This window comes from Lissotriton vulgaris, chromosome 10 (genome assembly GCF_964263255.1).
Source record: "Lissotriton vulgaris chromosome 10, aLisVul1.2, whole genome shotgun sequence".
NCBI classification, from domain to species: domain Eukaryota; kingdom Metazoa; phylum Chordata; class Amphibia; order Caudata; family Salamandridae; genus Lissotriton; species Lissotriton vulgaris.
In genome coordinates, this window is record NC_141698.1 from 1,038,638,835 (window position 1) to 1,038,654,160 (window position 15,326).

The following is a 15,326-nucleotide window of genomic DNA, read 5'->3' on the forward strand; positions in this document are numbered from 1 at the left end:
GAGCTTCAGAGTGGAGCTTCAGAGTGGAGCTTCAGAGTGGAGCTTCAGAGTGCAGAGTGGAGCTTCAGAGTGGAGCTTCAGAGTGCAGAGTGGAGCTTCAGAGTGCAGAGTGGAGCTTCAGAGTGCAGAGTGGAGCTTCAGAGTGGAGCTTCAGAGTGCAGAGTGGAGCTTCAGAGTGGAGCTTCAGAGTGCAGAGTGGAGCTTCAGAGTGGAGCTTCAGAGTGCAGAGTGGAGCTTCAGAGTGGAGCTTCAGAGTGCAGAGTGGAGCTTCAGAGTGGAGCTTCAGAGTGCAGAGTGGAGCTTCAGAGTGGAGCTTCAGAGTGGAGCTTCAGAGTGGAGCTTCAGAGTGGAGCTTCAGAGTGGAGCTTCAGAGTGGAGCTTCAGAGTGGAGCTTCAGAGTGCAGAGTGGAGCTTCAGAGTGCAGAGTGGAGCTTCAGAGTGCAGAGTGGAGCTTCAGAGTGCAGAGTGGAGCTTCAGAGTGGAGCTTCAGAGTGCAGAGTGGAGCTTCAGAGTGGAGCTTCAGAGTGCAGAGTGGAGCTTCAGAGTGGAGCTTCAGAGTGCAGAGTGGAGCTTCAGAGTGGAGCTTCAGAGTGCAGAGTGGAGCTTCAGAGTGGAGCTTCAGAGTGCAGAGTGGAGCTTCAGAGTGGAGCTTCAGAGTGCAGAGTGGAGCTTCAGAGTGGAGCTTCAGAGTGGAGCTTCAGAGTGGAGCTTCAGAGTGGAGCTTCAGAGTGGAGCTTCAGAGTGGAGATTCAGAGTGGAGCTTCAGAGTGGAGCTTCAGAGTGGAGCTTCAGAGTGGAGCTTCAGAGTGGAGCTTCAGAGTGGAGATTGAGAGTGGAGCTTCAGAGTGGAGATTGAGAGTGGAGCTTCAGAGTGGAGCTTCAGAGTGGAGCTTCAGAGTGGAGCTTCAGAGTGGAGCTTCAGAGTGGAGCTTCAGAGTGGAGCTTCAGAGTGGAGCTTCAGAGTGCAGAGTGGAGCTTCAGAGTGGAGCTTCAGAGTGCAGAGTGGAGCTTCAGAGTGGAGCTTCAGAGTGCAGAGTGGAGCTTCAGAGTGGAGCTTCAGAGTGGAGCTTCAGAGTGCAGAGTGGAGCTTCAGAGTGGAGCTTCAGAGTGGAGCTTCAGAGTGCAGAGTGGAGCTTCAGAGTGGAGCTTCAGAGTGCAGCTTCAGAGTGGAGCTTCAGAGTGGAGCTTCAGAGTGCAGCTTCAGAGTGCAGCTTCAGAGTGGAGCTTCAGAGTGGAGCTTCAGAGTGGAGCTTCAGAGTGGAGCTTCAGAGTGGAGCTTCAGAGTGGAGCTTCAGAGTGGAGCTTCAGAGTGCAGATTCAGAGTGCAGATTCAGAGTGCAGATTCAGAGTGCAGATTCAGAGTGCAGATTCAGCGTGCAGCTTCAGAGTGGAGCTTCAGAGTGGAGCTTCAGAGTGGAGCTTCAGAGTGGAGCTTCAGGGTGGAGCTTCAGAGTGCAGAGTGGAGCTTCAGAGTGCAGAGTGGAGCTTCAGAGTGGAGATTCAGAGTGGAGAGTGGAGCTTCAGAGTGGAGATTCAGAGTGGAGAGTGGAGCTTCAGAGTGGAGATTCAGAGTGGAGAGTGGAGCTTCAGAGTGCAGAGTGGAGCTTCAGAGTGCAGAGTGGAGCTTCAGAGTGCAGAGTGGAGCTTCAGAGTGCAGAGTGGAGCTTCAGAGTGCAGAGTGGAGCTTCAGAGTGGAGATTCAGAGTGGAGAGTGGAGCTTCAGAGTGGAGATTCAGAGTGGAGAGTGGAGCTTCAGAGTGGAGAGTGGAGCTTCAGAGTGGAGATTCAGAGTGGAGAGTGGAGATTCAGAGTGGAGAGTGGAGCTTCAGAGTGGAGAGTGGAGCTTCAGAGTGGAGATTCAGAGTGGAGAGTGGAGATTCAGAGTGGAGAGTGGAGCTTCAGAGTGCAGAGTGGAGCTTCAGAGTGCAGAGTGGAGCTTCAGAGTGCAGAGTGGAGCTTCAGAGTGGAGATTCAGAGTGGAGAGTGGAGCTTCAGAGTGGAGATTCAGAGTGGAGAGTGGAGCTTCAGAGTGCAGATTCAGAGTGGAGAGTGGAGCTTCAGAGTGCAGATTCAGAGTGGAGCTTCAGAGTGGAGCTTCAGAGTGGAGCTTCAGAGTGCAGATTCAGAGTGGAGCTTCAGAGTGCAGATTCAGAGTGCAGATTCAGAGTGCAGATTCAGAGTGCAGCTTCAGAGTGCAGCTTCAGAGTGGAGCTTCAGAGTGGAGCTTCAGAGTGGAGCTTCAGAGTGGAGCTTCAGAGTGGAGCTTCAGAGTGGAGCTTCAGAGTGGAGCTTCAGAGTGCAGATTCAGAGTGCAGATTCAGAGTGCAGATTCAGAGTGCAGATTCAGAGTGCAGATTCAGAGTGGAGCTTCAGAGTGGAGCTTCAGAGTGGAGCTTCAGAGTGGAGCTTCAGAGTGCAGAGTGGAGCTTCAGAGTGCAGAGTGGAGCTTCAGAGTGGAGATTCAGAGTGGAGAGTGGAGCTTCAGAGTGGAGATTCAGAGTGGAGAGTGGAGCTTCAGAGTGGAGATTCAGAGTGGAGAGTGGAGCTTCAGAGTGCAGAGTGGAGCTTCAGAGTGCAGAGTGGAGCTTCAGAGTGCAGAGTGGAGCTTCAGAGTGGAGATTCAGAGTGGAGCTTCAGAGTGGAGATTCAGAGTGGAGAGTGGAGCTTCAGAGTGGAGATTCAGAGTGGAGAGTGGAGCTTCAGAGTGGAGATTCAGAGTGGAGAGTGGAGATTCAGAGTGGAGAGTGGAGCTTCAGAGTGGAGATTCAGAGTGGAGAGTGGAGATTCAGAGTGGAGAGTGGAGCTTCAGAGTGCAGAGTGGAGCTTCAGAGTGCAGAGTGGAGCTTCAGAGTGCAGAGTGGAGCTTCAGAGTGGAGATTCAGAGTGGAGAGTGGAGCTTCAGAGTGGAGATTCAGAGTGGAGATTGGAGCTTCAGAGTGCAGATTCAGAGTGGAGAGTGGAGCTTCAGAGTGCAGATTCAGAGTGGAGCTTCAGAGTGGAGCTTCAGAGTGGAGCTTCAGAGTGCAGATTCAGAGTGGAGCTTCAGAGTGCAGATTCAGAGTGCAGATTCAGAGTGCAGATTCAGAGTGCAGATTCAGAGTGCAGATTCAGAGTGCAGATTCAGAGTGCAGATTCAGAGTGCAGAGTGGAGCTTCAGAGTGGAGCTTCAGAGTGGAGCTTCAGAGTGGAGCTTCAGAGTGGAGCTTCAGAGTGGAGCTTCAGAGTGGAGAGTGGAGCTTCAGAGTGCAGATTCAGAGTGGAGTTTCAGAGTGGAGAGTGGAGCTTCAGAGTGCAGATTCAGAGTGGAGCTTCAGAGTGGAGCTTCAGAGTGGAGTGGAGCTTCAGAGTGGAGAGTGGAGCTTCAGAGTGGAGATTCAGAGTGGAGTGGAGCTTCAGAGTGGAGATTCAGAGTGGAGAGTGGAGCTTCAGAGTGGAGATTCAGAGTGGAGAGTGGAGCTTCAGAGTGGAGATTCAGAGTGGAGAGTGGAGCTTCAGAGTGGAGATTCAGAGTGGAGAGTGGAGCTTCAGAGTGGAGATTCAGAGTGGAGAGTGGAGCTTCAGAGTGGAGATTCAGAGTGGAGAGTGGAGCTTCAGAGTGGAGATTCAGAGTGGAGAGTGGAGCTTCAGAGTGCAGAGTGGAGCTTCAGAGTGCAGAGTGGAGCTTCAGAGTGCAGAGTGGAGCTTCAGAGTGCAGAGTGGAGCTTCAGAGTGCAGAGTGCAGATTCAGAGTGGAGCTTCAGAGTGGAGCTTCAGAGTGGAGCTTCAGAGTGGAGCTTCAGAGTGGAGCTTCAGAGTGGAGCTTCAGAGTGGAGCTTCAGAGTGGAGCTTCAGAGTGGAGCTTCAGAGTGCAGCTTCAGAGTGCAGCTTCAGAGTGCAGCTTCAGAGTGGAGCTTCAGAGTGGAGCTTCAGAGTGGAGCTTCAGAGTGGAGCTTCAGAGTGGAGCTTCAGAGTGGAGCTTCAGAGTGGAGCTTCAGAGTGGAGAGTGGAGCTTCAGAGTGCAGATTCAGAGTGGAGAGTGGAGCTTCAGAGTGCAGATTCAGAGTGGAGCTTCAGAGTGGAGTGGAGCTTCAGAGTGGAGTGGAGCTTCAGAGTGGAGCTTCAGAGTGGAGTGGAGCTTCAGAGTGGAGCTTCAGAGTGGAGCTTCAGAGTGGAGCTTCAGAGTGGAGCTTCAGAGTGGAGAGTGGAGCTTCAGAGTGGAGAGTGGAGCTTCAGAGTGGAGAGTGGAGCTTCAGAGTGGAGAGTGGAGCTTCAGAGTGGAGATTCAGAGTGGAGAGTGGAGCTTCAGAGTGGAGCTTCAGAGTGGAGCTTCAGAGTGGAGCTTCAGAGTGGAGAGTGGAGCTTCAGAGTGGAGATTCAGAGTGGAGCTTCAGAGTGGAGCTTCAGAGTGGAGCTTCAGAGTGGAGCTTCAGAGTGGAGCTTCAGAGTGGAGAGTGGAGCTTCAGAGTGGAGCTTCAGAGTGGAGCTTCAGAGTGGAGCTTCAGAGTGGAGCTTCAGAGTGGAGCTTCAGAGTGGAGAGTGGAGCTTCAGAGTGGAGAGTGGAGCTTCAGAGTGGAGAGTGGAGCTTCAGAGTGGAGAGTGGAGCTTCAGAGTGGAGATTCAGAGTGGAGAGTGGAGCTTCAGAGTGGAGCTTCAGAGTGGAGCTTCAGAGTGGAGCTTCAGAGTGGAGAGTGGAGCTTCAGAGTGGAGATTCAGAGTGGAGAGTGGAGATTCAGAGTGGAGAGTGGAGCTTCAGAGTGGAGATTCAGAGTGGAGAGTGGAGCTTCAGAGTGGAGAGTGGAGATTCAGAGTGGAGAGTGGAGCTTCAGAGTGGAGAGTGGAGCTTCAGAGTGGAGAGTGGAGCTTCAGAGTGGAGAGTGGAGCTTCAGAGTGCAGAGTGGAGCTTCAGAGTGCAGAGTGGAGCTTCAGAGTGCAGAGTGGAGCTTCAGAGTGCAGAGTGGAGCTTCAGAGTGCAGAGTGGAGCTTCAGAGTGCAGAGTGGAGCTTCAGAGTGCAGAGTGCAGATTCAGAGTGGAGCTTCAGAGTTCAGATTCAGAGTGCAGAGTGGAGCTTCAGAGTGCAGAGTGGAGCTTCAGAGTGGAGCTTCAGAGTGGAGCTTCAGAGTGCAGAGTGGAGCTTCAGAGTGCAGAGTGGAGCTTCAGAGTGTCAAGAGCAATGCCAATAGCTCTAACTTTAACAAAGGCAAAACCATTGCATTGTAAATGCTTGTTATTTTACCGAATCACATGCTCATGCTGCTGCCTGGTTTGTCTACATGCACACAGGCAGAATCACTCGGTACAAAATGGCTCCTGTTCACTCGTCAGTACGGTCTTGCGCCGCCCCACCTTCCCCCTGCCAAATACATTCATTCCAAATACTGCTTATTTTCATATCAGACTGACTTCTCACATCTGGGATAGCAGGGGCACCTTCCACAGTGATTAGTGCTTCACAAAAAATAATTCTCGGCTAGCGCTCAGAAGCCTTGAAGCTTTGATTGAATGACACTGCAGTTTGATGCCCCGCTCGTTTTTTGATGCTATGCGTTCCAGACACTGATTTTATTAAGACTCACTTGGAGCTCTAAACTGTCACTTGATCTTTCTTTGGGTCATTTCGTTTGCCCGGAAGGACTAACATATCTGTGAAACCCTCTTCTTTTATAGTTTGAGCATCGTCTTCGTTTAGCAGGATAACATTATACATTTGAAAATACAAATATCCGGGAAGAGCAGAGAGCAAATCTCCGCGATGTTGGGCATTCTCCTATCATAAAGGAAGCGTGTTGGTGGGACCTGTGGCATCTAACGCATCATTTAACCCTATATGCGTGGGCACCTACCACAATAATGTATAGGATGAGTTTGTTCCGTTCCCGTTTTTAATTTGATGTAAAACTCAAATCACTGCACACTCTCTACTACACACTCTCTACTACACACTCTCTACTACAGTCACTACTCTCTACTACACACTCCCTACTACAGTCACTACTCTCTACTACACATTCTGCTACACACTCTCTACTACAGTCACTACTCTCTGCTACGCACTCTACTCTCTACTACACTCTACTACACACTCTCTACTACACACTCTACTACACTCCCTACTACACATTCTCCTACACACTCTACTACACACTCTACTACACACTCACCACTCTACTACACACTCACCACTCTACTACACACTCACTAGTCTCTACTGCTCACTCTCTACTACACACTCTCTACTACACACTCTCTACTACACACTCTCTACTACACACTCTCTACTACACACTCACTACTACACACTCACTACTCTCTACTACACACTCACTACTCTCTACTACACACTCACTACTCTACTACACACTCTACTACTCACTTACTACTCTCTACTCACTCTCTACTACTCACTACTACTCTCTCTACTACTCACTACTACTCTCTCTACTACTCACTCTCTACTACTCACTCTCTACTGCTCATGACAATGCCATTTATTTATCTGTTTCCAAAACTAACACATAAATAAAACATTTGTCATTTACAATGCCAAAAGCGCTAACTTTTGCAAAGGCGAGACCGTTGCATTGTAAATGCTTGTTCTCATAGGTAGAGTGTCATTATATGAAAGTTAGAATGAAATGTGAAAGTTCTTCCTTCTTAGTGTCTCATCTATGTTTCTCTCTTTCTTCCTCTAAAGGCTCCCAAGACATGGCTAAGGATGAGGTTGAAGCGATGGCCTGTGGTGTGGTTCTGCATTGTGCTCCTCTTCACCGTTGTGTTGATCAATACCTGCCAGCTGCTGCCCGCGGATAGCCACACCCTGTCAGCTTCGCAGCACCCAGCCCTTACTGACCCACTGGGGAAAGTCTTCCGACACAAGCGCTTGTGGGAGAGCCGCTCAAACTTCTGGCGGAACCAGAGTCACCCACTTAAAGGTTGGGGAACTGTGCCAGGTGGGCACAACCAGAAAGGGAAGTCGTCAGATAACTCAAGCTGCTACAGTAAAGGGGAAAAGATGGGTCCACACAAAAACAAAAAAACAAAAGTGGCCTCAGTTCAGAAAGGACACATTGGAAAATTCAAATTTGCTAAAAAATTATATGGTACCAACACCAACCTAAAGCATGAGAGGGCGTCTTTGCAGAACAATGTTACAAAGGAGCGCGGCACTGGTCTTTTGGCAACAATCAGAAAGACTAGTTTTCCTATTTATTCACAAATGACAAAGAAAGTGTCTGGCATTAAGATAGAAACAGCGGCCTCCCTGTCTCGTTTCTCAGGAGGTCCTCAAAGACTATCCCCAGATGGAAAGCCTGGAGTCAATTTGCCGCTTCCTAACTCTTCAGTAGTCCATCGGGTTGTGCGGCAGCATCGGTGCAAAGCAGATGCATGTGACAAGCAGCAGCCACCCAATAGGATTGCAGCCTTTCCAGAGGTCGCTCATGGCCAACCAGATAAAACAGCAAAAGGAAGTTGGGGACAGGATGGCCATCACCCAACTGCAGCCCAGGGGAAAACCAAAGGGAAAAAGGTACATAAGTTGTCACAGCAAGTGCAGATGTCTGTGTGGTGCACTCAATTCCATGACCGGGTCACTGGGCAACCAGGCAGCAGCAAGATGCTGGAGCAGCAGCCACCGCCATGGTTCACGCCAGATGATTTGCAGAAGATGAAGTTGCTGGCCAAAGGGGAGGTGGTGACAAAAGCGAGAATTCCTGCCCATGGTCAGGTTCTTAAAGTTGGTCTTATTGATGGCTCTGCAACCGCCTCGGAGGATCCCCAGAAACACTGCACCAAAGGGCTGTGTGGATTGATCAAGCGGCCCAGTGACCTCCATGAGGTTCTCGCTTTCCACCTGGACCGGGTGCTGGGACTGAAGCGCAGTCTCCCAGTCGTGGCCCGGAAATTCAGAAGTCACGTTTTGCCGTACAAGTACACCAACGGCGAAACGAGGCCCATTGTATGGTGGGCTCCTGACATCCAGCACTTAGAGGATGCCAACAATGACCAGAACTCCTTTGCCCTTGGCTGGCTCCAGTACCAAAGGATTCTAAAGCACAGATGTGGCATGGGCAAGTCTGCAACTGCCCTTGGAGCAGCCCCGTGTCTGAGCATCAAGCACACGGAATGGGCCAAACTGGCTCTCTTTGACTTCCTTTTGCAGGTAAGGTTCATGTCTTCCATCAAAATGTTCCTGTACAATAAAGTGCGTGTTCTGCATCAACGTTGCAGTTATCACATTTTAATGATCTTTAATTTCATTGCCCCTGAAAGTGATTCCAATTAGGCAGAGGCACAGAAAACGAAATCAGATGATGATCAGACCAACCACTTGGAGCTTTGCACAAGTTCCTCACCGGGGTCCACATCTGATCTAAGATATGTCCTTTGATATGAGTTGGGAGTTTTACTAGTTGTTTCAGGTTTAAATTGCTAAGTGCTGCAGTAGGATACCTAGCTTGCTGCCCCCCTAATTCCTCATTAGCCCAGTAATTAAAGTCTCCTGTCAGAATGACATTAGCCTTATCTATAATTAGAGGTGCATTGTATGTAATTTCAGGTGTATTAAGGCTTCCAGAATTTCACTCAGGAACCCAAACAGGTTGAAGTACAGACTCCATACAAGAAAGCAGTCCTCATGCTAGCAAGCAGACAGAAGGAATGACATGTAGGAAGCCACTCCTGATGACAGTGTGTGTACCACTAATCCTCTATCTTAGCCCTTATTGATCACTGCAGTTCCTGAACTTCAGATACAATGGGCTGATTTTGCACTGGGTATTGGTAGTCTGTAGGCCTTGCACACTGATGTTTGTGAGGGCATGTCGAAACCATTGTCATCGCCACAGAAAGACACATTCTCAGGGAAATGTGGTATTCATAGTAAGCAAGGGGTGGCCTTATGGTGTTCTGCCTGGGGTTCCAGGCATCACATTTAAGCCACCGTGTAGTTTTGGACTGTGCCATGTTCTCCCTCCAAGCTCTCACCTCTTTTACTGAGGACTGCAGCCAGAGCACTTGTTGCCATAATCCCCCGAATCTTGCTTTCTATCCTAGACTATTGTATTCTCCATTCATGTCCAGCGCTTAATTTGTGCCGGTGGTTCCCGGTGCTTGGCACCAGCGCTTTATTTTCAACACTGGTGCTTGTGACCGTCTGCCACAAGATGGCGCTGTCTGGTTACTTTAGAGATGGCCACAGCAATAGTTAATTGTTTATTCAATATACAATAAAAATCACTGTTACTTGCCGCCCAAGCCATTCTCATAGCTTTGGGGGCCTGGAATAGTCCGAATTGTCACACTCGTAGGAGTGTGATGGTTAGTAGTTGTGTTGTTACTATCATTGGCAGCATGGCAGGAGCAATATGTAGTCCAAGCTGCAGTGGCCCCGTGACGAGAGCCCTGGCACCTATTCTTTTTTTACAAATTTAGCACTGTATGTGACTTTGTTCAATGATCATAAAGGTATGCTGGAGGTTCTGCAGTGCTTCTAGAATCAGCCCCTCACCAGGGGCGGCCTTATGCATGTGCAAGCTGTGCACCTGTTATGTTATGTTAATGTTGCTTTTAAAGCGCAATCAATCATCCGAGGTAGGATATCACAGCGCTATGATTTCTGTGATAAGCGGTGTGTTAATACTTGAGTAATATAGAATTAATCGGATTTAGGAAAAAGAATGGTTTTCAGTGTTTTTCTGAAAGTCAGGTGGCAGTCCGTGAGTCTGAGATCCCTGGGCAGGTCGTTCCATCTAGTTGCTGCCAGGTGGGAGAAGGCACGTCCTCCCATCCTGGCTCTTTTCACTCGGGTTGTTGTTGCTCTTGCTGCTGATTGAGAGCGAAGGTTCCTAGTGGGTGCATAGAACTTGATCTTATTTTTTAAGATATAGGGGCCGGTGTTATACAATGCTCTATGTGTTATGCACATCATTTTGAAAGTGGCTCTTTGTCTCATTGGGAGCCAATGGAGCCCTCTTAGGCAGCTCTTGGCTGGGTCATATTTTCTTCTATTGCAGATTGCCTTTACCGCTGCATTCTGTACTAATTGCAGTTTTGTGAAGAGGTAGTCTGCCATACCCACAAACAAGGAGTTTCCATAGTCCAGCCTGCTCGTCAGCAATGACTGGACTAGAATCTTTCTAAATTCAGTGGGGATCCAAGGAAAGACTCTTCTGAGCATTTTCAGTAGTGCGAAACCTTTCCCGCAAATTATTGACACATGATTTTTCATAGACCGGGTGTTATCAATAATGACTCCTAGATTCATTGCTGTCAATGTTGGATTGGGGGGGTACCCAGGGCAGTGGGCCACCAGATGTTGTCCCATAATTGTGTGTGTCCACCGAACAGCAGTATTTCTGACTAATCTGCGTTAAGCTTTAGACAGTGGCTATGCTGGCTATGCATCCAGCCAGATTGTTAAGTGAGGCAGTTTAACAACCTGTCCTGCGGGTTATTTTCCCCGTCAAGGGTTACCATTAGTTGGGTATCATCTGCATATGAACAGATATCGATACCCCACTTTCTTCCTATCTCTGCCAGGGAGGATACAAACACGTTGAATAACGTTGGGCTCAATGATGGCCCTGTGGGACCCCATATTTGATGTTCCGGAGGGGAGACGAATAGTTGCCCATGCGCACCGATTTTCTGTCTGACAAAAATGATTTCAACCAGCCTAGTGCTTTTGCCTGGATTCCTTTTGCTGCAAGGCATCCTAATGATTCAGAAAAGGGGGTGGTGATGAACAGAGTGTCTGAATTAAGCAGACCACTCTTACCCAGCCAAAGATCAGGGCTTGATCCATCACCGTTATTTAGCTCACTGCACCATCCCAGCTCAGAACCTGGCTATATGCAAATCAGTCTGTCCCTGGCCCAGTGCATCATGGGAACAGGGCAGACTAAACTACCAAGCCAATTCTTTACCAGAAAGGAGACAAGCTACCAGGGACCGGTTTGTGGCATTTCAGCCGTCGTCGGCCCGGCTTGCTTGAATCCTGATGGTGCAGTGAGCAAGGGACTCATGTCTGAGTATACCCTGCCACACCTATAGTGGCCAAAAACGATTCAGAAAAGGGGGTGGTGATAAACAGAGTGTCTGAATTAAGCAGACCACTCTTACCCAGTCCAAAGATCAGGGCTTGATCCATCACCGTTATTTAGCTCACTGCACCATCCCAGCTCAGAACCTGGCTATATGCAAATCAGTCTGTCCCTGGCCCAGTGCATCATGGGAACAGGGCAGACTAAACTTCCAAGCCAATTCTTCACCAGAAAGGAGACAAGCTACCGGGGACCGGTTTCTGGCATTTCAGCCGTCGCCGGCCCGGCTTGCTTGAATCCTGATGGTGCAGTGAGCAAGGGACTCATGTCTGAGTATACCCTGCCACACCTATAGTGGCCAAAAACGATTCAGAAAAGGGGGTGGTGATGAACAGAGTGTCTGAATTAAGCAGACCACTCTTACCCAGTCCAAAGATCAGGTCTTGATCCATCACCGTTATTTAGCTCACTGCACCATCCCAGCTCAGAACCTGGCTATATGCAAATCAGTCTGTCCCTGGCCCAGTGCATCATGGGAGCAGGACAGACTAAACTACCAAGCCAATTCTTCACCAGAAAGGAGACAAGCTACCGGGGACCGGTTTCTGGCATTTCAGCCGTCGTCGACCCGGCTTGCTTGAATCCTGATGGTGCAGTGAGCAAGGGACTCATGTCTGAGTATACCCTGCCACACCTATAGTGGCCAAAAACGATTCAGAAAAGAGGTGGTGATGAACAGAGTGTCTGAATTAAGCAGACCACTCTTACCCAGTCCAAAGATCAGGGCTTGATCCATCACCGTTATTTAGCTCACTGCACCATCCCAGCTCAGAACCTGGCTATATGCAAATCAGTCTGTCCCTAGCCCAGTGCATCATGGGAACAGGGCAGACTAAACTACCAAGCCAATTCTTCACCAGAAAGGAGACAAACTACCGGGGACCGGTTTCTGGCATTTCAATCGTCGTCGGCCCGGCTTGCTTGAATCCTGATGGTGCAGTGAGCAAGGGACTCATGTCTGAGTATACCCTGCCACACCTATAGTGGCCAAAAACGATTCAGAAAAGGGGGTGGTGATGAACAGAGTGTCTGAATTAAGCAGACCACTAGCTTGGTCCTTCCCAGTATAAGAATTGGCTTGGTAGTTTGGTCTGCCCTGTTCCCATGATGCACTGGGCCAGGGTCAGACTAATTTGCATATAGCCAAGTTCTGAGCTGGGATGGTGCAGTGAGCTAAAAAACGGTGATGGATCAAGCCCTGATCTTTAGCCTGGGTAAGAGTGGTTTGCTTAATTCAGACACTCTGTTCATCACACCCCCTTTTCTGAATCATTTTTGTCCACCATAAGCGTGGAAGGGTATACTCAGATGTGAGTCCCTTGCTCATTGCACCATCAGGATTCAAGCAAGCCGGGCCGAAGATGGCTGAAATGCCAGAAACCGGTCCCCGGTAGCTTGTCTCCTTTCCGGTGAAGAATTGGCTTGGTAGTTTAGTCTGTCCTGCTCCCATGATGCACTGGGCTAGGGTCAGACTAATTTGCATATAGCCAAGTTCTGAGCTGGGATGGTGCAGTGAGCTAAAAAACGGTGATGGATCAAGCCCTGATCTTTGGACTGGGTAAGAGTGGTCTGCTTAATTCAGACACTCTGTTCATCACCACCCCCTTTTCTGAATCATTTTTGTCCACCATAAGCGTGGAAGGGTATACTCAGATGTGAGTCCCTTGCTCATTGCACCATCAGGATTCAAGCAAGCCGGGCCGAAGATGGCTGAAATGCCAGAAACCGGTCCCCGATAGCTTGTTTCCTTCCCAGTATAAGAATTGGCTTGGTAGTTTGGTCTGCCCTGTTCCCATGATGCACTGGGCTAGGGTCAGACTAATTTGCATATAGCCAAGTTCTGAGCTGGGATGGTGCAGTGAGCTAAAAAACGGTGATGGATCAAGCCCTGATCTTTGGACTGGGTAAGAGTGGTCTGCTTAATTCAGACACTCTGTTCATCACCACCCCCTTTTCTGAATCATTTTTGTCCACCATAAGCGTGGAAGGGTATACTCAGATGTGAGTCCCTTGCTCATTGCACCATCAGGATTCAAGCAAGCCGGGTCGAAGACGGCTGAAATGCCAGAAACCGGTCCCCGGTAGCTTGTTTCCTTCCCAGTATAAGAATTGGCTTGGTAGTTTGGTCTGCCCTGTTCCCATGATGCACTGGGCCAGGGTCAGACTAATTTGCATATAGCCAAGTTCTGAGCTGGGATGGTGCAGTGAGCTAAAAAACGGTGATGGATCAAGCCCTGATCTTTGGACTGGGTAAGAGTGGTCTGCTTAATTCAGACACTCTGTTCATCACCACCCCCTTTTCTGAATCATTTTTGTCCATCATAAGCGTGGAAGGGTATACTCAGATGTGAGTCCCTTGCTCATTGCACCATCAGGATTCAAGCAAGCCGGGCCGAAGACGGCTGAAATGCCAGAAACCGGTCCCCGGTAGCTTGTTTCCTTCCCAGTATAAGAATTGGCTTGGTAGTTTGGTCTGCCCTGTTCCCATGATGCACTGGGCCAGGGTCAGACTAATTTGCATATAGCCAAGTTCTGAGCTGGGATGGTGCAGTGAGCTAAAAAACGGTGATGGATCAAGCCCTGATCTTTGGACTGGGTAAGAGTGGTCTGCTTAATTCAGACACTCTGTTCATCACCACCCCCTTTTCCGCAAGGGTTCCTAATAGCAGGTTGTGTGGTATGGTGTCAAACGCCGCAGAGAGGTCTAATAATATCAGGGCGACTGTTTTCCCCCAATCTACCTTTGCTCTGATGCTATCCAACACGGCCAGGAGTGTTGCCTCTGTGCTATTATTGGCCCTGAAACCCGTCTGAGAGACGTCCAATAAGTTGTTTGTTTCAAGGAAATTAGAAAGCTGCCTGTTAACCAATTTTTCCAGGACTTTCGATAAATAGGGTAGTTGTGATATGGGTCGATAAATGGCTGGGTTATTGATGTCTGCAACTGCTTTTTTTATCAGTGGGGTGACTATCGCATTTTTCCAGATTGTTGGGAATTCTGCAGATTTTAGTGAATGGTTGAGTACTTGGTGTTACTGCCAGACAAATTATCGGAGTTAATTGCGAGAAAATATGATGCGGGCATGGATCCAATGGGGAGCCGGATTTGACTTCTAACATGACTTTACCTACTTCTTCTTCTGAGAAAGGTCCAAAACTGGAACAGCCTGGCTGCGAGGTGGGTAACACATAGTGCTCTATGTGCTCTATGTGTTCCAGTTCTTTGTTGGAGAACGAGGTGTAAATTTTGTCTATTTTGCCTCAAAAAAAGTCACTTATTTTATCACAACCTTCTTGTGATGGAATCAGATTTAAGGAGAGACTTGTGGGACTGCAAAGTTCTTTGACTATTTTAAACAGTTCTTTGGATGAGTCTTTATTTTCTGTTATTCTGCGTGTGAAATATTATTTTTTTGCTTTTCTAATGGCTAAATTAGGAGTTCTTTTTTATATATGAGGCACAGGGCCACCAAACCCCAGGGGCCACCACACAAATATATATCCTAAATATAATAATTCTCTGAGGATGGATACATATTTGCGTGGTGGCCCCTGGCAGGGATTTGGCGGCCTCTGGCCACCTGCTGGGTGCGCGCGCAAACACTTAACATACATAGCCTCCGAGTTTAGCCTTACTGCTCGTGTCACGTTACAAAGGGGGTGAGCAGGAGTTATCTTGGCGGGTAACTCCCTTGCCCTGACTTAGAGTGGTGGTCTCTGACTGACTTTGGCGCAAGCCTTGGCCAGCCAGAGATCCCATTTCTAACATTGGTGGCAGGCGGTGAGGTTCCGGATTTGTGTTTGCGTTGTACCGCAGTGGCAACTGGTCACACTACAAAACTCTGCATTTTAGATGACCACATTTTGGGGATTATTGCTTTTTGGAAGTTCCATATTTCTTCTCCTAAAGGTATCATTGTGTAATTGTGTCCAGTACATTTGTTCCCCGCCCTGCGCCCAGAGTTGGTACCTGTGTCACATGTGGTCAGGTTGAGGAATCAGGGGTGGTAGAAACTGCCTTACCAGTCCGAGGGGGGGGGGGGGGGTTGTGTGTGGATGAATGGTGCGTGGCACTAGACATCTGAGTGTGAGTTCTCTGGGATAGGGAGCTTTCTGAATCCTTTTGTAAATTGTGTACTCCTGTTTTAAGCTCAGACCCCTAGGTTCCCTGTGTTAACCTTTTCTCAAGAACGTCCGCCAAAATGGAGCCTGCTTTTGATTTCAATGATCTAGGTACATACAGTACG

General features: G+C 48.9%; 1 protein-coding gene across 2 annotated transcripts in view; it reads left to right on the forward strand.

Moving 5' to 3' along the window:
* Positions 1–15,326, forward strand: part of GASK1A (golgi associated kinase 1A) — a 135,115-nt gene that overhangs the window by 52,979 nt on the left and 66,810 nt on the right. For both annotated transcript variants that reach the window (XM_086942085.1, XM_086942084.1), the window contains exon 2: positions 6,672–8,138. In XM_086942085.1, coding sequence (XP_086798211.1) covers positions 6,672–8,138 — 1,467 coding nt within the window. The remainder of the gene's footprint in view (positions 1–6,671; positions 8,139–15,326) is intronic.